Raw genomic sequence first — 22,033 nt, forward strand, 5'->3', positions numbered from 1 at the left:
AGAGTTTCCTGAGCATCTGGTGCTCAAACAGGCGCCCCCGATGGAATTGTTGAGATCCCCAAGGAGCTCCAGTTTTTGTTTCAGTGGAGACACTGTCTGAATGATTGCAAATTCTGAACAATGGGACCAGAATTAATGAGGCCACGTGACCATGCATAGTTCGCTCCCTTAATCTTTGGGTCTGGCCTTAGAACCTTGAGCAAGTTCTTTTCCATTTTGAGCCCCTCTTTCTTTACCTAGAAATGAAGAGGCTTGCAGCCCTAACATTAGACATTTTATCATTTATTTACTGGAGAGGGAGGGGATATGGACTTTATGTATCAGAAAATCCATTTACGCTGAATCTTTGAATCTCTCCCCTGAAGGTTGCCATTTAAAATGCAGCGATTTCTGTGTGTCTTTTTGTTGAATTTGCGATCTGTAGTCCTTTTCCTGATTGAGTTTGTCCTCGCAGTGCCTGAATTCACAGTTTTCTTTTCCCCGCCGCCCGCTCGGGTGTCCTGGTGGGGACATTTCTGCAGGACTCTGGTGTGAGCCAAAGGCAGTGGTCGAATGGGGATGGAGTCCAGGCCGGAGAGGGCGCGGTGAGGATGACTCCCGCACTGGCCTCAGGGTGAGGCGTTAGGCTTGGCAGCCGCGCACCCAGCACCAGCCCGGGGCCGGCGGGGGGACACTTCACAGTAGTATGGGGCGGCGACGGCCGGGCTGGGGACCAGGGGCACGGATCCCACTTCTCTACCACGTCGAAGCACTTGGGGAAATCCAGTTCGTGCAAATGTCACTGTGTGCATTTAGGGAGTTGGGAAATTCTGGTTCCTGATTCGGAAGACTGGGTTTTTCAAATGCAAAGCAACGCTAGTGTGTGTGTGTGTGTGTGTGTGTGTGTGTGTGTGTGTGTGTGTGTGTGTGTGTGGCTGTCACCGCGTGGTCCCAGCCCGCCGCCCCCGCCCCCGCCCCCTTCCTGCCCTCTCCCCGCCCCCGGCCCGGCCGCTCGGCGGGTGATGTCAACCCGCGGCGGAGCCGCCCGCCCCGCGACCCGCCCGGGCTAATTAGCATGTAGCGGCGCCGGGGCCGCCTCCGCCGCGCCCGCCCGCCCGGCCCCCGGGCCCCCCCGCGGCTCCCCACAACTTTTGAGGCGGAGACTGCGCTCGCAGCCTCACTTCGCCGACTTCCCGGCCCGCCAGGCACCCGCCGCTCCCCTCGCCCCGCGCCCGCCCCGCGCGCCGGGCATGTGAGCGCGGGCGGCCGCCGCCACCATGGCCTCGCCGCGCGCCTCGCGGTGGCCGCCGCCGCTCCCGCTGCTGCTGCTGCTGCTGCCGCTGCTGCCGCCCGCCGCCCCCGGGACGCGGGGCCAGCCGTCCTCCCCGGCCCGCGGGGCGCCTCTCGCAGGCGCGGGGCTGGCGCGGCCGCCGGAGCCCAGCCCCGAGCACGAGCTGCAGGCGCCGCCACCCACCCCGCCCCGGGCGCGCCGCGGGCCCGCGCCCCCCAGACCCCGCCGGTCGGCCCCTGCGCCGGACGCCGCTGGCCCCGGAGGCGGGAGCGCGGGTGAGTGAGAGCCGGGCGCCCGCGCCCTGCGAGCCTGGGCTGGGGCCGTGGGCGCGCCCCGCTCCGCATCCCCCGCCCTAGGCCCCTGCGCGCTGCCCGCCCGGGTGGGGGCCCCGCTGACCTGTGCGGACGTGGGAGCCCGCAGGCGGGCGGGCCGGGCGGGAGGCTCCCGCGGGTGGAGTGGATTTCCTAGACGATTTCGCTGGTGGTTGGGCTGGGGGGTGTGACCATCCTGTTTTCCCTCCACCCCTTGGAAGAAAACTTATCTCCCTTGTTGTACCCCGGGCCCCCCACCCCACAGACACCCCCCATTTAAAAAAAGGGAAAAACCCCAAACCTTCCCAAGCGCCTCTGCCACCTCTCCGAGGGATGACATCCGGCCTGTCCAGTCCCCAACTCAATTCTTTCCCTCTAGATAAAGAAGTGGCCTCTTCAGGCACAGAGCCTGACTTTCGGATATAAATAACTAATTTTTAAAGAATTCCAGTCCTTGGGATATTGTAAAGGACAAAGGGTGTAACTGGAAACAAAACACTCTACTGGTTCACTCTAAAAGCTGAAGGATTGGGGGGGGGCGGGTTGGGGGGTTGCAAGGTCGAACCCCTGTAAGACAAACGCTGACACGGGACTGTCCCTGTGCCTTTTCCTCCCCTTCATCTACATACACAGCCCCTGTCCGACCCAACCGACCTGCCCACTCCCCTCCCCACTCCCCTCCGCCTTTTTATCCAGCTCCTTCTTTAGCTCTGGGAGAGATGCTAAAGACCCAGTGAAACTCCAGCCATAATGCCACTGTGACCTTGGGAATGTCACCTCTTTAGATCCGTTTCTCCATCTGTGATATGGAGGTAATGATCCCTGTTCCTCCTAGCCTCCTAGTGATGATGTGACAAAATGAAAGTAAAAATAATGGAAAGTGCTTTGAACCAAGTCAGCAATGTGGTGGTGTCAGCCAGTGCCTTCCTGTGAGTGACAAGGCACGGGCTCTCTCAGGGCTACCCTGGCGCAGCAAGGTTACTTCTAACACCAGATGCTGCTTTGGAGTTTAGGTGTAGGTTGAGAAGATTTTATGTCCCTGGTTGGCACTTCATTTAAGTTTCTCGCATCACACCAACTTTGTGGTATAGGAATTAGCTTGCTTTGTTGAACCTAGGTATGCTTCCTCTAATTAAATAAGGGGGAAAAAGAAAAAAAGAAGTCTGATCCTCCAGTAAAAACTCAACTCCACATTCAGGAGCACTCCCATCATTGCAAAATACCTTGTCTTTGAATTTCTAAGTCACTGGCACAAGATTGAGAAACTGAGGAACAGTAAGGGAAGGGAGAGGATAGAGACGCTTCAGTAGACCAGCTGGAGACACACCCACAGGGACTCCGATTTTAAAAGACTTACAACACACATTGTTTTAAGTTCCACGGGAAGGGATTAAGAACATAAAGGAGAACACTTCCTGGCTTTCTTGCACTAGGAAAGTAACTAAGGAACACTGTAGTATTTTATAAGTGGAGTGCAGGGGACTGAGGCCATGTCAGAGGAGACGCCAGGCATGGAAGACTGCTTTCTCTGGCCGGTAATCAGGCTTTCTTAGCTTCGCCCCCATCTTCTTAGGGGATGGGTGGGAGGGATGATGCCTTGCAGGAAGGTGGGGTGGGGGGAGGCTTTGGCTGGATGGAGCTGGCCACGCGTCTCCATCCTTTTCTTATGGCTGGGAATCCCTACATGGCTCAGAAAGCTAGGGGTTAGTCACGGAGAGGTAGGTGTTACAGAGAGCGGGGCAGTGGAGGAAAACTGGTTTAGGGGACTCAGCAGAGTCCCCTAAGAATTGGGGCTGAGCTTTTTTTCTAGCCAAGGATTCCCTCTCTGCTTTAAGTGACCCACCTGTCGTCACAGGTTCGGCAGAGGACTCTGCTAGTCTTGGCTTTACGACCTTCCCAGTTTGATTCATTTTGGGAGATGAGAGCGATGGAGACTTCAGGTGCTTGAGATCTGGCGGAACGCACGTGCGAGTCCCAGAGAGCAGGCAGGCAGGAGGCGGAGTAGTCCAAAACGTCTCTTAGCTAGGAGGGTCTGTCCTGGTGCCCCATGAAGACCGCTCAAGGCTGATCTAAGGCTGGATCTCAAGTGGGATGTTAGAAACCTGAGATTAAAGAGAGGAAATTGATTACCTATTGAAAACCGCAAGAAGCTACTAGCATGACTGAGGATTCAGGCATGACCTGTGCTTGTTTTCTGGTGGTGGCTCAAACAATGTCACTTTATCGGGAAAAGAAAGAACAAGAGAACTGCATTGCCTGATTTCAGTGAGTCTGAGTTTCCTAATGACCCCCAAGGATGTTCTTTGGGCCCTTTTTGATTGGCCATGATGTATCACAAGGTCCATTCAGTTAGCTCCCAAGGCAGCAGTCTCCTCGCTGAAGGGCCTCCAGAGGCCCTCTGGTCCACATCGCGTCCCATGGGTATGTCTGCCGTCTCAGCAGCATCTCAGCAGCCGGCAGATGGTCGTCCAGGCTGTGCACCGGCGTTTTTGTGTTTGGGGAGGTGCGCCCTCCTGCTGGTAATGAGCCCAAGTCTTACAAAGAATGTGTTTCATATGATGGTTGGGGAAGCTGCTTGCAGCCCCTTCTGCTGCAGGAATGCTCCTGGTCAGTGCCTGGCCCTCTGGCTTGGGCGGTGGAGGTACCCTCTTCTTCCCTGGGGCCATTTCTAGTCCTTTGCCTCCTCTTGACAGAGTCTGAGGCTCTCACTGTTACGTAACCGTAACCGTAACCGCACTTGCATTCTGTCTGTGGGTTGTTGGCTGCAGGGCCCAGGAGAGCAGCCCCCCCCCACCCCACAGCCATCCTTAAGCTTTTGTGCTCACCTATTGCCTGCTGGCTGTTTAGCGGAAGTTGTTGCTGGTAATTCAGCCATTGGAGATGATAGAGAGGATTTTACGTGTGTGTGTGTGTGTGTGTGTGTGTGTGTGTGTGTGTGTGTGTGTTTTAAACAACCCAGAGCTTCTAAGCCACAGCTTTAAGCTGTGCCTTGATTTTTGCAATTTATAGGCCATGCTTTAATTGTGAGGTCTGCAGATGAGGGGAGTGGGGAGGCTTAAGTCATAATGAAAATCAATGCAGGAGGAAAGAACTTTCCCACCCAAAAGGGAAATGACGCTGAGGAGCTGAGCAGCCAGCCCAAGGAATAATAATCTTAGAAAAATGCAGCTCCCTGGGGTAAAGGAAGCGCTATGAGCCCAGTCCCTTCTGGGCTGTTACATAGCTGTCGCCTGAATTGCTGTAACTTTGTGGGCCAATTCTGCCATTAGGCTTTAGCTGCTGGGGAAGCCAATACACAGGGCAGTGAAAACCGGGGCTGGGCAAGAGGCAGCCCTGCAGGGAAGGGAGCGGAAGGCAGCCGGGCTTTCCTCTAGGAGTTGGGCCACCTCTGTCCTGGCCAAAGCCAGGGGAGGTGGGGTGGTGGGGATTCCTGAGAAGCCTGCTTACTTTGATGGAGGGTGTCGAAAATAGAAGGACGGGTGTGGGGAAAGGGACTCTCCATGCCTGTGTGTGTTTAACGGCCACATCCTTTTAACCTGGCAAAAACCCTTTTATTGCTTCCCTCGGCTTGGGTGCAATTGCTGAACTGCTATTTTCTGCCCAAGAGCTGAATGGTGTGGGCAGAGGGAGAGTGAAAGGTGTTTGATGCCCAGTCGGGCAGTGACTGCAGTCCTCGTCCTGGAGAGCTGGGCAGCTGCCTCTGCCCTCCCGGCGACCCCCTGCACCTTCCAGCAGCTCTGCCCAGCTGGCAGAAAACACAGTGCTTGGAGTTGACTAGTCTCAGAGTTGCTCCAGAAGAAAGAAAGCGGAGAACAGATGGCAGTCGAGTTTTCATGAGCCACTTATTGCCTTCTAGTGGCTCCCCTCATTTGTATAAACGTTGGTTTCGGCTCTCCCTTTGAAGAAGCCTAGGGAAGCGACCGGCAGGGAGATTGGTGTTGGTCCCTCTTTGGACTTCACGCCTTGAGCACGTACCTGTGGTGGGAGCTTGCCGGTCCTCACCCCAGTTAGACTGAGTCCTGGCGAGGTTAGCTCACACAGTAACTGGAGGAGGCAGAGTTTAAATCAGTTTGACCAAATGGACTTGCGTTTTTCACAATAGCATGCAGCCTCAGCTTTCCCATTGGTAAGTTGTTCTAATTGCTGAGATCCTCTCCCGTGCATCGTTCTTCTTCCTCTCTTTTCCACTCCCTTGATTGTGCCCCTTTTTCGAGAGTAGGGACTAAGATTGGGTGAGGGATGGGATGTGGAGACAGCAGTGGTAATGAGGACTACCTGCAGAGTAAAGATAAAAAAATTTGGGGAGGAAATTACTCAGGACAGGACCATCTCTCTCTCTCTCTCTCTCTCTCTCTCTCTCTCTCTCTCTCTCTCTCTATAGAGAGAGAGAGAGAGAGAGAGAGAGAGAGAGAGAGAGAGAGTGGCCAGATTATTATGACCACCTGACGTTTGTAGGCAAATTAGCTATAATTTCGCGCTGAAGTTGCTAGAGGGCCAGATCATTATAAACGTCTGAATAGCACAACATACCTACGTATCGTAGCTGATCAAGTTCATTCTATCATGTTGATGGTGTATCCCAATGGAGATGGCTTCTTCCAACAAGACAATGCGCCATGCCACGGTGCTCATATTGTGCAGAAGTGGTTTCAAAAACATGAGGGAGACTTTACCTTGCTTAGGTGGCCCCCACAATCACCAGATCTCAATCCAATTGAGCATTTGTGGGACGAAGTTAAAAGAGCCATCAGGCAGCTGGTTCCACAACCATCAAATCTCACAGAACTGGACAGTGCTATTCATCAGGCATGGTATTAGCTTCCTCACATCACCTTTCAACATCTTGTGGAGTCAATGCCAAGAAGAATCGCGGCAGTATTGAAGGCAAAAGGTGGCCCAATGAAGTACTGATGGGTGGTCATAATAATCTGGCCACTCAGTGTGTGTGTGTGTGTGTGTGTGTGTGTGTGTGTGTGTATCCATAGGTTATTGCTGCCAGAGATAGCTACATTAATTATCAACCAAGCTAAAATGAATTGGTGGCATTCTTAATGGGCTCTCCTGGGAACGAGGCTAAGGTTATGAGACAGTTGCTGTACCTACCTAGTCAGTAGGAGGAGAGGTTAAATGGTGCCTCTACTCAGATCCTGTAAAATTGTTTTCTTTTTGACGTTTATGCCCTCTTCTCCCCTCACCATTCATCTTACATAGAAAAAAACAAAGATGTTTCTAGCCTGTCTTTCTTCCTCGTCTTTTGCTGGAGCGTGGCAGATGTCTCAGTCTGTGTCACGTTTGACTGATTTATAAATCATAAAATATTTACGTTTCTCTGTACGTGGAGGCTGTGCCAGGTGATAGGGAGGTTGCAGTGCAAGTCTACGATACTCCCAGGGAACAGGCAGTGTTTTGGGGGCACAGACATCGAACTTGTAAAAAGTGCAATGATGCATTACTGACTCATCATCGAAAGTCACAGGAAGATCACACTGACCTAGGAGTGGTGTGGGCAGATGGGCTGCAGCGAGCAGAGGTGAGAGGCTGCTGGGGGTGGCAGTCCAGGGAGACTTCGAGCAAAGATGGAGTTGGTTGGGGTATGGGTAGACAGAGGTGAGGAGGGTATTGGCACCAGCAAAATCGCAAACATGAAAAAGCTCAGGACCTTTAACATGGAGGTGGTCAACAGCCAGGGGGGTGCGGTTGGGGCAGGGAGAGGACTTGGGGAGACTAGTTACGCTCCGGAATAACTGGACTCATTGAAGACAAGACGGGAAAGGAGGCTCCAGGCAGGTGGTGGAGGGCTTTAGAGGCCTGATCAAGGCATTTGTTTTGTCATGCTGCATTGAGATGTCTCTTGAGGAAGGGGTAGTATCATTTGCTTGTTCCTTATTCTTTTGTGCTTGGTACTGGGGCCGCATGGATGAACCATGTACAGACCTGCCCTTACTGCAGCCAGTAGTTCTGCAGAAATGTCAAATGTCGTTGGCAGGCATTATATCAATACGTTGGGAGGAAAGGACCAGAAACAGTGCATGGGCTAGAATGGGGGTAGCGGACCTTGAAAAGGAGCGATGTGCGGGCCGTTTAAAAGGGTGAGGCAGGAGGCCCTGGTGACCGCCTGGCTGTGGGGATGCTGGGACAGTGGCGAGGCACTGGTGTGCCATCAGAGTCCACCCGAGTTGCCGGGGCTCTCACCGCCAAGGCTGTAGCACGTCTCAGTGGAAGTATCTGTGGGCAGTTGAGAATGTGGAGCTGAACTGGGGTGAAGTCGGGCCAGAGTCAGCCTGGTGGGGTTGAAGCCACAGGAGAAGAGGAAGCCTCTGACTGGGTGGAGAACATCAGTGTGGCTGGTGGGGGAGGAAGTGGCGCCAGCACAGGAGCCAGCCCGGCCCGAAGGCGCAGCGAGGGCTGGCTGAGCAGTTTGGATCTGGGTGGGGATTGGCAGATGGTTTGAATATAGGGCCCGGCTTATGCCTAGAATGTGATGGTCTGTGAAGGTACATGTAGTTTAACGTGTATCCGTGTGGACTTGTCGTCTCATTCGGGCACTATCCAAGTTATCAGGAAAAGGGAGATGGGTGAGTATGAGGCCTGAGGAAAGGCCATTGGATTTGATTCCCAGAGGTTTATGGGGGAGCCTTTAAGAAGCCTGCTCAGCCTGTGGGAGATGGCAGATGTTGCCCTCCCTGGACACAGTTTAACAGTGACATGAGAGAGGCAAGTCAGGGGGAACCAGCACCCTTGACGCCCACCCCTAAACCTGTTGTCAATTCCCCACTCTTCTCACGTCAGCAATTGGCAACATCATCTACTTACTTAAACAAGAAGCCTAGAAGCTACCCTGTTCTCTTTTCCTCACCCTCTACTCCTTCCTTCTTTCCTCCCTTCCTCCCTTCCTCCCTCCCTCCCTTCCTTCCTTCCTTCCTTCCTCTCCAGTAGATTCTGTTTCTAGATTATTCCTTGTCTGTGCTGCTCTTTTCTCTTTTCCCTGTGTGCACTGCTGCTCTCCCTCTAATCCATGCTCCCAGAAGCCCAAGTGATCTTCTTAAAATGTAATTCAGGTCACCTCACTCTCAGGCTGAAAACCCTCCAAGGACTTTGCATTGTACTTAGAATAAAATCCAGACTCCCTGCTGGAATGCAAGGTCTGCAGGATCCGACCCCGCCAACCCTCTGGCCTCATCTTGCTCTACACCCCTCTTCTAACCACATCAGACAACTCTTTATACGTCAGACTTTTTCCTGTCCTGAAGACTAGCCACACGGTGTCCCCTGCCTGCCGTGGAACCAGCCTCCTAGCCAGTGCAAACGCCCTAAGGCTGGAACAAGCTTGGGTGTCTGGGACTGGAGAGAAGGAAGGCCGCAGCGGCCAGGTCATGTAGTTGCCCTGAGAACCCCAGAAAGGAGGTCCGATTGTCTTCTGGGCTCCATGCAGGGGTTTTAGCAGAGGAGTGATGTGGAGAGTGGACTGTGGGAGGACCAGAGGAAGGGAAGGTGGGAAACCAGGGCTAGTTCGGGGCCTGCGCCATGATAAGCACTCATGGTGGTGGTTGAATAAATGATTGCTCAAAGAGAAAATGGGTCCGGATGTCCAAGTTGGAGGTGGAGAGAGGAATGCATGCTTGCAATAATCTTCCTGACTGAGCCATCCTCAAGTTCCTGGGTCATCAAAACACGGGGTGGGCTAGTCAATACCTTCCTCATGCTTTACCCCCCAAAAGCAGTGGACAGTGGGCTGGACAGTCTTCTCTGGGTGAGGGAGAGGGCAGGGGCTGCCACTGGGGCGGAACAGAGAGGCCTGTATTCTTGCTGTGGGTGGGGTGGCGTCCATGGTACCCGACTGGGGTGCTGTGGCGGTGGAGGGTCTCTGGAGTCCAGGGTTTGGATGTAAGTATCTAAAGTGTTTGCCTTTTTCTTGTGTTCCTGCCTCTCTCCTTGGCCCAGGAGCTGTCAGAGGGTGAGGAGGCTTCTCCCTTCAGGCAGGGGCCCTGCTCCCTGACATCTGTTCCCCCTGCCAGGCCAGGGACCCTCAGCCCAGAGAGGCCTGGCTTACCATCAGTCAACAGTGAGGCCTTGAGGTGACATTTTTTACTTAGGCTCAGGTTAAAGTGCTTACATTTTGGTATTTCCAAGCTGTGTGGTCATCTTTTTAAAAAAAAAACAAAAAATATTTTTATTGATTTTAGAGAGGAAGGGAGAGGGGGAGAGAGAGAATCATCAATGATGAGAGAGAATCATTGATCAGCTGCCTCCTGCCTGCCCCCTGCTGGGGATCAAGCCCACAACCCGGGCATGTGCCCTGACTGGGAATGGAACCCTGACCTCCTGGTTCATAGGTTGATGCTCAACCACTGAGTCACACCAGCAGGACTGTGTGGTCATCTTTGCTTTTTAAAAATTATAACATTAATGTTTTTCTTCATTATAAACATTCTATGTGTTTGTCATACAAATTGGAAGTTAAAGAGAAAAACAAATAAAATATCTCCTATATTTCAACTACTAGAAGTGTATTACAACATTAGCAATTCTTATTCTTTCTCATTTATATGGCATATAAAATTTTATATATCTATATGTATATCCATATGAATATCTAGTATAACTACTGTTGCATTACATCATAAATTTTTTTTGTTTTTTAGCTATTTCTTTATTGGATATACAGACTGTTTCCAGTTTTTCACTAGTATAAATAATGCTGCGATAAACATCTTTGTACATCAATTTTTGTATTTGTACCTGATTATTGGCTTAGTGTCACTTCCTGGATGTGGAAAATTTAAGATGCTGACAGCACTACCAAATGGTCCCTTAGAATTGTACCAAATAATGCTTTCACTGGACATTTTGATTAAAACAGAGCACTTTCTCCTATCCTTCTTTTTCACTCAGATATCTTCTGACAGTGCTGTCCGGGGGTGGGGGTGGGGCGCAATCCCAGCATTGCCCTCCTAACCCCATTTCCCGAAACTCCTTGGGCTGGTCCGAGGCAAGTTGGAGAGAGGATGCTTCAGTGGGTGACTTGGCAGGACGTGTGGTGAGCAGGAAGCCGGCGGGACACTGCTGGTGGAAGTGGGCTCCTCTGGAGAATCTGGCAAGCTTTGCCGTGGGGGGGTGTCGAGGCGACTGCATCTGGGCAGGGAGGCAGCCTAGCGAAGCGTTTTGGCAAAGTGTTGAGACAGGAGGCAAACAGTGTTTCAGAAGGAACTGGAGTGCAAAATTTGGGATGGGACAAGAGAATGCCACAGGGACCGGTATCTTTCTGAATTAGAGCCATTTCATTGGCAGTGATGGATGCTTTAAATCGTGGAGTACTGGGCAAAATTAGATTTTTGTTTTGGGTCTATAAGAACATTTTGAGAATTCTAGACTCAGGGCCAGAAGGGACCTTAAAAGGTCCATCTTTATTCATTAAATGATGGAAAAGCCCATTTCCAAAATGAGGAGGAAAGAGAAGGTTCCATATCATTCCAGAGCCCCACTCTTGGGCCTCATCTTCCCTAGTTAATTTCCAGCCAGCATCAGTGAATCTCACTTGGTGCTCAGAAACTTTTGGTGTCTTTGTTCAAGGCATGGTGCAGAATGCGAGGTCATCCTAGATTGGGAGGTTATTTGATAAATCCAGATGCTTCCAGCCAGCTCGCAGACACAGGTAGTCCTGGAAAGGTGCTGGAAACCGGTGAAGCTGTTTCACAACCACCAGCCTGACGTCAGAGCTGCAAGTGGGGGTAGACATGGTACTCCAGCAACCCGGAGTGGCTAAAGGTGAACACTGGTCCAGAAGTTCAAGTTTTGGCTCATCTCTTCATCAGTATGACTTTGAGCAAATCACATCCACTTCTGGGCCTCTGTTTATTATGAAATGAGGGGTTGGTCCATCCCAAGCTGAAAGCTCCGTTCCTGAGGGGGCCCACCTTTGTCCTGCGAACCTCCCGACTTCCTCAATGCTGGCGTGAGGAGACCAGCACCTGGCTTCTGAGCTCAGGGTCTGGAGCTGCGGGAGCCTGCGGAGGGTCGAGGAAAGGGGCCTCACAGAGGGTCTGTATGTGCACCTGCGTGTACACCTGCATGGAGCCTGCTAGACCTACAGCTCCTTGAGAGGAAGCAGCAGGTTCTGTCCATCTTTGTTCCCTGGTGCCTAGCACGGGCCTCAGCCAAGGAGCATCTGTCCTACCTGCGGCCTCAGCTGCCTCGTGGTACTGCAGTCACGCCCGCACCACCACGTGGTCTGGGACTCCTGTCAAAGGGGCTGGCAAGACACCTGCCAAGTCTACAGAGGCTGTTAAACATGGGCACTTTGGTTTTTTCCTTAGTATTTTGTTTCTGGGGTAGTTGTGCTCCATAGAACTCTTCTGGCTTTCCTGTCATGTAAGAATATTTGAGGAAAGCTCACAGGTCAGGTGGGGTTGCTGGGGGCTGGAGGGGAGGCTCTGACCTCACTGGAGACCTTGAATAACAGCGACTCCCACCTCCCTGCGCGGGAATGGAGTTGGGTGGCTGGAGGCAAGGAGATGGATCTTACAAGTTTGACAAGTGTCTGCTCAGGGTCTTTGCCAAGTTGGGAAATGAAGACCAAGGAGGAAGACATGATAAGAAGAGGCCAAGGTCAAGCTCACCCGTTGGCCCTGTACCGTCCTGGGCCACAAACGGAAGCAGTCACGTTGGAGGAAGGAGTAGCAAGAGTGCAGGGAGAGATGCTGGTTGTAATCTGGGGGGATGATATTCTTTGCACAAAGTCGTGACGGGTGATTATCGAATGTTAGGCCGGTATTGAAAACCACTCCTTGTTCCTTCCCTGAGTGGCCGGAGGAGACGGAAACAGCTTCAACTTGGGGGCGAGTTTCACTCCTGTAGGCTCTGGGGGGAGGCTATGTGGTGAGACTTTTTCTGGGGTCACCTTTTTCCAGGGTGCGGAAAGAGCCTTGCTGGCTTTGCAGTCACGGACCTGGGAGATCCTGGCTTGGGGGCCAGATTGCTCAGTTCAAACCCCAGCAGTGCCACTTGCCAGCTGTGGGGCCTTGGGGGGTTATTCAGCCTCTCTGTGCCACCCGTTTCTCATCTGTCAAATGGGTTGTTAATAGGCCTCCCTCAGGGAATGTAAGTGTCATGTAACCCCTGCCCAGCAGATTGCTCAGGGCCTGGGCAGGAGTGCTTTGCAAGCACTGGCCACGATGATGCTACTAAAACCAGTGCCTGCTTATCCAGACCATCGCGTTGATGACGGCACCCATACATTTCTGGGCTTCCTGGACAGGGGACAAGCTCTGAATGCAAAGGGCTCAAGTCTCCCGTCCAAGGACCTCTGTTACCTGCTCTTTCCTCACCCTGAACCCCTGCCAGCCTCACCCCTTGGTCTTCCTAGAACTTTCTCTTCATCCTTAGCTTCAGGTGCAGAGAGGAAAGAGCAAGATTTGAAGAAAGAAAAAATGCCACAGCCCTCACTTGTAATCATCTGAGGAGATCAGATTAACACACATGAAGCATAAAAACAGGATGTGAGGGTTTGCTGCAAAATAATAATACTTTAAAGATCAATCATACTGGGACCTGTGTGGCCAGGGAGTCTTCCCCTTCTGCTCAGAGCCTTTGGAGGTTGTTGACACACACGCCTCAAAGCATGTGAAGGAGTTGGGAGAGCCCGTACGTGGGCCACAGGGACTCACTAGTGTTTCTTTGCAATGAAACCTCCTTCTGGATTCCACATGGGGTCACCACCTCCATCTCCTGCATCAGCCACTAGATTGGGCTTTGAATTTTTTATTGTTTCCAAAAACAATCCAAATCCACTGTCAAGGGATGGAAATTCAGGAAACTGCAGAGTATTCTGCAGGCTCTATTGGATATTGGAGAATTTGAGAATCCAACTTGAGCCATCAGCATTGTTGGAATAGGTATGTCTTAATGGGACCACTTTGAAGAAGCTCATATCCATTGGAGAGGTGAATTCTTGGGGTTTGTTAGGAATCATTAGCCGCTGGAAGAGCTAGGGAAGGGAGATGCCAGCTCTGTTGGGGTCAGAGGACTTTTGGTCTTAACCCCTTCACTTGCTAGCTCCGTGGCACTGGGCAGCTACCTAACGCCTCTGGGTCTTAATTTCCGCCTGTTAAAAATGGGGATTACAGCCCTAACTGGTTTGGCTCAGTGGATAGAGCATCGGCCTGCGGACTGAAGGGTCCCAGGTTCGATTCCGGTCACGGCCATGTACCTTGGTTGCCTTGGTTGCGGGCACATCCCCAGTAGGGAGTGTGCAGGAGGCAGCTGATCGATGTTTCTCTCGCATCAATGTTTCTAACTCTCTATCCCTCTCCCTTCCTCTCTGTAAAAAAATCAATAAAATATATTTTTTTAAAAACTGGGGATTACAATAGTACCTATTTCGCTCCTGAACAAGGCTTTTGAGGCAGAACAAATAGAATTATGACGGCAAAAGCAATTTTAGGTGTGGACATTGCAAGCAATTTGAGTCACAATACAAGGAACTGACGACGACGTCGGGCCAGGCGTGTCACCTCTGCGCCTGTGTCCATAACTGTACAATGGAGATGATCATCCCAGTTCTGCCCACTTCACAGGATTTTGTGGGGGTAAAAGGAATTAGTCCACAAGGACAAGCTTAGTAAACATGCGCGGTTTGTGTGTGCGCGTCGTTAACGCTTCCCAGAACACATAGCGTCATGACCTTGCTAAGAGAGGTGGGGCTTCGTGAAGAAAGCAGAGCAGGAGGGAGAGTAGAAGGTTGGAGAGGCGGTGGGGAGAAGGAGAACACGCTAGGCAACCTCAGTGGCCTTGTTCAGTCCTTCACCCCTGTCTTCTCAGCTCCTCTGGTTGCCATGGTGAGCTCTGGCCCAGGCTTTCTCCCTCCCACCCACTGGGGATGCTCACAGTTCTGCCCTTGGCCTTCCGCCTCCAGCTCAGTTCAGTGAACGTTTATTGAGCACCTCCCATGAGCCACAGTCTTTCATAAGGGACATGGAAATGCGACCGAATACGTTATAATTGTATAACAAGATAAAGTAATAGCGAGGGAGACAGCTCTCTGGGAGGACTTCCTGGAAGTGATGGCGTCTGAACCGGTTGTGAGAAATGAGTCAGATTTTGCCAGAAGGCCGAGGGGAAGGTTAGCAGGGAATTACAGGTGGATAGGACGGCAGGAATAAAGGAATGAGGCGTGGAGGGAAACTAAGCATGGCTTCACCGATCTTCCTTGAAGGGGTGCTTCTCGGAACTGTCTGTTTTCTCTTCAGAAGTCCAGTTCCCTGCCTTCAGCTGCCTGCCAGACATCCATCCACACAACAGGGGACGGTTTTAAATGCAGACATGTCACCCTTTCCTCCGCCATAACCCATTCTCCCTTTGGTTATTATTCACTCCTCAACCTCTCTGTCACACATTCAAGGCCTCAGCCATCTTTGCCTCGCCTTTTCTTACTCATGTGTGATCACCGTGGACTCTCCCCTCCTCTCTTCCTTCATCCTTCTGATTCCTGTCAGCTCTTTTTTTAAAAAAAAAATATATATTTTATTGATATTTTACAGAGAGGAAGGGAGAGAGATAGTTAGAAACATCGATGAGAGAGAAACAATGATCAGCTGCCTCCTGCACACCCCCTACTGGGGATGTGCCTGCAACCAAGGTACATGCCCTTGACTGGAATCGAACCTGGGACCCTTGAGTCCGCAGGCTGATGCTCTATCCACTGACCCAACTCGGTTAGGGCCCTGCCAGCTCTTAATTCCATTTAGACCATGAGCTGTGCAGGCTGTCGAGGTTGTAATGCTCCATGTGCGTGGGGAGCTGCAACGTCGGTCCCCGTGTCCTGAGGGAGACTCATGGGGGCCCACCTGTGGAAGTTGTCTGAAGTTGTGGCTGTTTTTGCAGCTCTCGGTCTTTGTTTTGCTCTTGCCTTTCTTATCCTTCACTCTTTCTCTGTTGCTGTATTTTTAAAAATTGGGCTTCTTTGGAGTCAGACAGACCTGGGTGGGGTCCTATTTTATGTGCTGTGTAACTTTGGCAATGAACTTCCTCTCACTGCAGCTCGGGAAAGCGGGATGATGGCGGCACCCACCTCTCCGGGCTGCTGTGAGGATTAACAGGGACGGTGCTGTGAGGTGCTCAGCAAAGTGTCTGCAGGGAGCAAATGCCACACAAAATCGCACCAGTTCCCCTCCTGGGCCGGGGAGGGTCTGCTGTTTTCATCCCACCTAGCTTTATTTCTCCCGCCCTCTGTGAGTTTCTCCCGTTTATTTCTCTTTGCACCCCCTTCCTTTTTCCTCTCTCTGTTTTATCTGTTTTTCTTAACTGGCTATGGCCTACAACTGATTTTTAATATAATGGTTATATTGGAATCGAGTGTCAGGTTTTCCAATCTTAATTTTAAAAGTCCAGCCCTGACCGGTTTGGCTCAGTGGATAGAGCGTCGGCCTGCAGACTCAAGGGTCCCAGGTTCGATTCCGGTCAAGGGCATGTACCTTGGTTGCGGGCACATCCCCAGTGGGGAGTGTGCAGGAGGCAGCTGATCTATGTTTCTCTCTCATAGATGTTTTTAATTCTCTATCCCTCTCCTTTCCTCTCTGTAAAAAATCAATAAAATATATTTTAAAAAAGAAAAGAAAAGAAAAAGTCCATTAGTAAGCTGCTAATTTATCTCTTTACATAGCTCTTACTTATCCAAGCCTGGAGGGTCCTGGGAGGCCGAGGTGAGCACTCACCCTTCAGTGATAACAGTGACCATTCCCGCCCCCCACCCACCCCCCCAAGTTCAGGCCTCGGGTCCTTTGTGCGGCTGCACCATTCCACTGTGTGCACTTTCTGACTGTAAACTTCCCAGACAAATGATGTTTCTATGATTTCCTCAGTGTCCTGGGCCACTTCACACAGGTCTGTAGATTAAGTTAACTGCAGAACTTATAAAAATCAGCCGCCAGCGTCCAGGGAGTGTTGAAAGCCCGGGCCACATCTCATTAAACCTGCCCCGCCGCCCCGGTAGCTGGCCCCTCTTCCTGCCCCCTCTCCCCTTCCTCCTCGGAACCAGGATGTTTTTTCCTTGCTTTTTTATTGTTTCGCTAACCTGGCAGGCCTCCTTAGGTGGAGCCCTGCCACCAGGCTTCCTCTCTGGGTGTGATCAAATGTTAGGGTGACAGGGCGGCCTGGTCCCCGTCCTGGCTGCCCCACCTTCACCTCCGGGCGCCACAGGGGGTGGCTAGGGTCTCCCCTCCAGCCCCTCTGCTGGGTGTTTCGTGTTCTAAGGCTGAAAGGGGCAAAGACAAGGGAGGCACCAGGAGACACCCCCCAGAAACCAGGTAGGCACCCCGGGCAGAAGGCCTTTGTGTTGACTTAGTTAATTGAGTGAGAAGCTTCCGACCTTGGACCCTAGGGCTTTGTCTCAAGTTGTTTTGTGTTTTTCTTTTTTTTAAATCTGTAGAATTTCTTTCTAAAGTGAAGAGCTTGAGGTCACTGCAAGGTCTTGTCTTTCACTCAGCCTGGGTAGGCAGCCTTTCGTACCGCCCCCAGGCCACCTCAGGGGCCATTCCTTTTCTGGAAGCTCGACCCCAGACCCGGGTCAGCAGATCCCCCGGCTGCAGGTCAGTCCTGCAGGCCTGTCCTCCCCAGAGGCCGATCCCTGCGCCAGAGCCGCTGTGTCACGAGGAGGGGAGGCCCGCTCGCCTGGTAAACTTTATACTTTCCATGACTAGAGGCTGTTTCAGGGGAGTCTCTGTTAAAAACTCAGCTCATCGGGTCTCCAGCCCAAACACTTCTCAGTGTGCATGGCTTTTTTTTCTTAGGGCCTCTCCTTTCAGGGCAAGGACAAGGAAGGAAACGAAACTCCCCGTGAGCCCTGGACAGTTCAGATCAAGGGCTGAGTCTTTTGTTCACACAAACTCATTTGGCTCCTAACCCCCCTCCGCCCAGATTCATGACATCCGCAGCAGCCTTTCAAAACACAGCCGGGCCGGCCGGCCAGCCGAGTAGGAGGCTGCCTTTCTGGTGAGGGCGCAGCCACCTGCCCCCCACGCCCCCGGGTTCCTGTGTGCCCCAGAATATCTCACCGCTGGCCATCCGGCCCTGAAATCCCCCTCGTTTAGAGGATTCCTGGGGTGAACATTGTGATCTGGATGGAGGAGAGGGCGGGAGCCCGGAAGGGAGGATGGGATTCTGGTCTCAGCCCTGCGCCTCCGAACCCCCAGGGCTGCCCCCGCTCCTCACACCCCAGCTGCCAGGGAGGGCGTCATTCACCTGGGTCAGCTCTCTCAGAAGCTAATCTCCTTGAGGCAGACTCGGCCTTGTCTTGTGTGTGGTTGATACTCAGTAAATGTATATGTAACAAAATATACATAACATAACATTTACCGTGTTAGCCATTTTTAAGGGTACAAATCATTGGCATTAAGCACATTGGTGGTGTTATGCAAACGTCACCACCATCCATTTCTAGAACTTTTCATCACCCCTAATAGAAACGTATTAAGTAATGACTCCCTATTCTTCCCTCCCCCCAGCCCTTGCTAATCTCTATTCTACTTTCTGTCTCTATGACTTTGCCTGTTCTAGGTACTTCATACAAGAAGAATCATACATTATTTGTCCTATTGTGTCTGGCTCATTTCACTTGCCATAATGTTTTCCAGTTTCCCCATATTGTAGCATGTGTCAGATTTTCTTTCCTTTTTAAGGCTAAATAATATTCCATTGTATATAAATACATTTTGTTTATCCATCTATCCACTGATGGGCACTTGGGTTGCTTCTACCTTTTGGCTATTGTGAATATTGCTTCAATAAACGTGGGTGTACACGTATCTGCTTTCAGTTCTTTTTTATTTTTATTTAGAGAGAGAGAGGAAGGAAGAGAGACAGAGAGAGAGAAACATCAATTGGTTGGCTCCCATACATGCCCCAGCTGAGAATTGAACCCACAACCTGGATATATACCCTGTCTTGGAATGGAACCCACCACCTTTTGGTTTATGGGACAATGTTCCAACCAACTGAACCACATGGACCAGGGCCCTGCTTTCAATTCTGTGTGTATAAACTTAGCAGGGGATCATATGGCAATTCTGTGTTTAAATTTTGAGGATCCACCGAATTGTTTTCCACAATGGCTGCACCATTTTACATTCCACCAGCAATGCAAGAAGTTTCCAATTTCTCCACCTTCTTGCCAACACTTGCTATTTTCCTGATTTTTTTTCATAATAACCATCCTAAGAAATATGAAAGTAAACTTTTTGAATTCATATAGCCACTCACTGGCTATATTGTGGATTTTGAGCTGTTACTGCCCCTTCTAGAGCCCAGTCCTGTCATCTGAGGGTCAGACTAGTTGGTTGCTATGGTCCCTAAGGATGGAGGTCATCTTTGGAGAGGGATGGGGGCATCCAAGACAACCCAGCTAATGTCCAACTCAGGCCAGAACGAATGATGCCTAGCACTCTGGATGCTAGCTAGTGAAGCAATATGCACGCCACACATTAATTAGGGAAGAGCTGCCTGACTTGGTTTTCATATGGGTGGTTAATTAGGAAATTAAAGAGCTGGCGCTGGTCCCTACCCTGCCACTTATTTTCTGGGTTACCCTGGGAAGGTGACCTTCATCCTGAGCCTCGGTCTTCCCTTCTGTGAAACAGGGTAAGAATTTCTCTCCTGCCTGCCACTTAGAATGTCAGGATCTAGCAAGTTCATTTAGGGCCCTGAAATTATCCCATGACAAGTGCTTTGCAGGTTGTAAATATGTGGGATTTCTTCATTCGGTCTCTGAGAATAAGAGCATCATTTTATTCTCCATAAAGCTTCCGTGGACCCTCTTTTTGCAGTCCTGGTGTCCATGGCCTCTCCCTGCTGCATCCCAGCACCTGCCACCTTCCTGGCCCCTGCTTTTAATTCTGTCCTACCCTACCCTCATCATCTGTGTCTCTTTCATGGGCTCTTCTCCCTCCAGATTCAAGTTTCCTTTTAATCCAGTCCTTGACCCTTCATATGCCATCTCCTTGTCCTTCCTTCTAATCCATTGTCCCCAATATTAACTGCCTGTCGGACCTTTCCCCTTGGGAGTTCCAACCTCACCCCAAACTTCACATTCCCTCAAACCTGTTCTCCATTCTGCCTCTACTCTTATGATCCTTCTTTTCATTGCCCATGAGATTCCTCCCTGACATGGAAGCTGATTTAAAAGTCCTCGTGTGCAGTCTTCCAGCTAATACCGTGCAGCTGTTGTCTACCAAGTTTGTCTGACTCCAAAGCCCCTGGGATGCTCACCGTCCCCTTCCTCTCAGGGAGACACAAGGCCACATGCATGCCATGCCGTTGGGTTTAAGGCTGAAGTTGAAGGCCACTGGGACATTTTTGGCCCTGATCATCGGGGTGGGATAGAATGGCACCTGGGTTCAGAGTGAGTCTCTCTGCGGTTGAGCGTGTGGCCTTGAATAATCACCTAATCAGCCTGCTCCTCAGTTTCCCCAGGATTCCCACTTGACCGGCTGACATGGGCATTAACTGAGATAACACATGTGAAAACACTTAGCACTTAGTGAAATCTGAATCTCGAGAGGGAAATGAACAGAGAGGGCTGGTGCTTCCACTCTGTGCCCCAGAAACCCGAGACTGTGGCTGGCAGCACTTGACACATGGCCCGCCGAAGCGGCGTGGGGGCGCCCGGCCAGCCCTCCGGGAGGAAATTGCCTCTTTGGATGACACAGCGCACTCCCGTCCACGCCCACTCCACTGCTCAGAAACAATGCAAGTTGAAAAACCCCCATTCATGGGGTGGGTGGGTGACGAGGAGTTGACTCTGTAGCAGCTGCTAATTAGGAAATCCTACTCCCAGGCTGTGCTAGTGTCCCTGGTGATGTTGGTTCACAAACAGATGTTTCGGAACATTAAGACTCTACAGAAGTGGAAATTGTCAATGGGGGGGGGGGGGGGGCGGACAGGGGCGGAGCAGGCCAAGCAATAACACTGCCTTGTTAACTTAATCTCCAATCATGGTTCAGGGGAAAGTGATAGCCTGACCCAGGGGGCTGAGCAGAGAGGAAAGGATGGTATTTCCAGCTCAGAGGCTACCTGGGAAATTGGACATCTAGCCTCCAATATGAGGCTGGTGGGTGTGGTTCGGTTACCACAGGATGTGGGGGATTTAAGCAGTTGTCTCTGACCATCAGGGCAGAGGGGTGTCAGCGGTGAGGGGTGCCAGCTTCTGCGGAGCCTTGGGTGCCCCTCCATCCCAGCATCTCCCCTAAGTGTCTGGTGGGCACAGCTCTTCTTTTCACTCCCCATCTGGCCCAGGCTCTGCAGCCTGAGCATCCCTTCTCCTTCCCACTTCTCCAGGGCCTTGCTCTTCTCCCCGAGACCTCTCCCTGCTGTGAGGGTCCCTGTTCAGTCCTGTCCACTTTCCTCTGAATTACTCTCCCACTCGGGGTCCAGACCTGTGCTGAATAGGGAGCCACAAACCAGATTCAGCTACACTAGCCCGAAGCAACTCAGGGCTTCTGAAAGGATCTGTCCTTTGACGTGAATAAATATTGTAGCATCTGACCCATCGTTCTCCCCGACATACAGCATGGAATGATGTAAAGCACGTGGCTGTTCACAGTCACCTGAGACCTTGAGTGGCAGAGGGTGGGTTGGGTGCTGCCTGCCCCAGCTGCTTTGTTAATCCCTTGTCGGGGGCATAGTTCAAGGGCGATCGGCGAGGTGGAGGGACATCCTGAGTTCAGTGGGGCAGCAGGATACTGCTCTTTGGAACTCCGGGCCAGTGACATCAGGGGCCAGTCATGCCAGAGGCGTTCACCCTGCGCCCCAAGGTCTCCCTGCACCTGCCAGGAGGGTGCCATGGAGCAGAGCTGGAGCCAGGCAGCACCCAGCAGCTGCTCAGCCAGCCTCCGTCCTTTCATCAGAATGCGCGCCTCACTTTCCCGAGGGTGTGGGCCTCCACCTCTGGGACCAGCTCTGGTCTGCTGCCTGGAGAAGGACTGGGAGACTGAGCCATGACTGGGTAGCAGTGCCTGCCAAAGCCGTCCCCACATGTTTGTTAAAAGTTGATAGACCTCAATCCACTGAGCAGCTGTGATGTGTATAGCACCCACTATGTACCGGATACTGCTCGGAACTCTCGAGTGTACTGTTACAGCCCAGGGAGGTAGTACTCTTTTTTTTTTTTAATTTTGTTTTATTGCTTAAAGTATTACAAACAGTATTACATATGTCTCCTTTTTTTCCCCCCTTGACATTCCCTGGGCCTTCCCTACCCCCCAGTGTCTTGTGTCCATTGGTTATGCTTATATGCATGCATACAAGTCCTTCGGTTGATCTCTTACCTCCCCCCCCCCCCAACCCTCCCCGGCCTTCCCGCTGTAGTTTGACAGTCTGTTTGATGTTGCTCTGCCTCTGTATCTATTTTTGTTCATCCGTTTATAATGGTCTTAATTATCCATAAATGAGTGAGATCATGTGGTAT

At 51.6% G+C, this 22,033-nt stretch overlaps 1 protein-coding gene across 3 annotated transcripts in view; it reads left to right on the forward strand.

Moving 5' to 3' along the window:
• Window positions 1-1,151: 1,151 nt before the first annotated feature.
• HEG1 (heart development protein with EGF like domains 1) overlaps window positions 1,152-22,033 on the forward strand; it is a 99,940-nt gene continuing 79,058 nt past the window's right edge. For all 3 annotated transcript variants that reach the window (XM_059687602.1, XM_059687603.1, XM_059687604.1), the window contains exon 1: window positions 1,152-1,545. In XM_059687602.1, the coding sequence (XP_059543585.1) occupies window positions 1,257-1,545 (289 nt within the window). In that variant the 5' untranslated portion in view covers window positions 1,152-1,256. The remainder of the gene's footprint in view (window positions 1,546-22,033) is intronic.

This window comes from Myotis daubentonii, chromosome 3 (genome assembly GCF_963259705.1).
Source record: "Myotis daubentonii chromosome 3, mMyoDau2.1, whole genome shotgun sequence".
Classification (NCBI taxonomy): Eukaryota; Metazoa; Chordata; class Mammalia; order Chiroptera; family Vespertilionidae; genus Myotis; species Myotis daubentonii.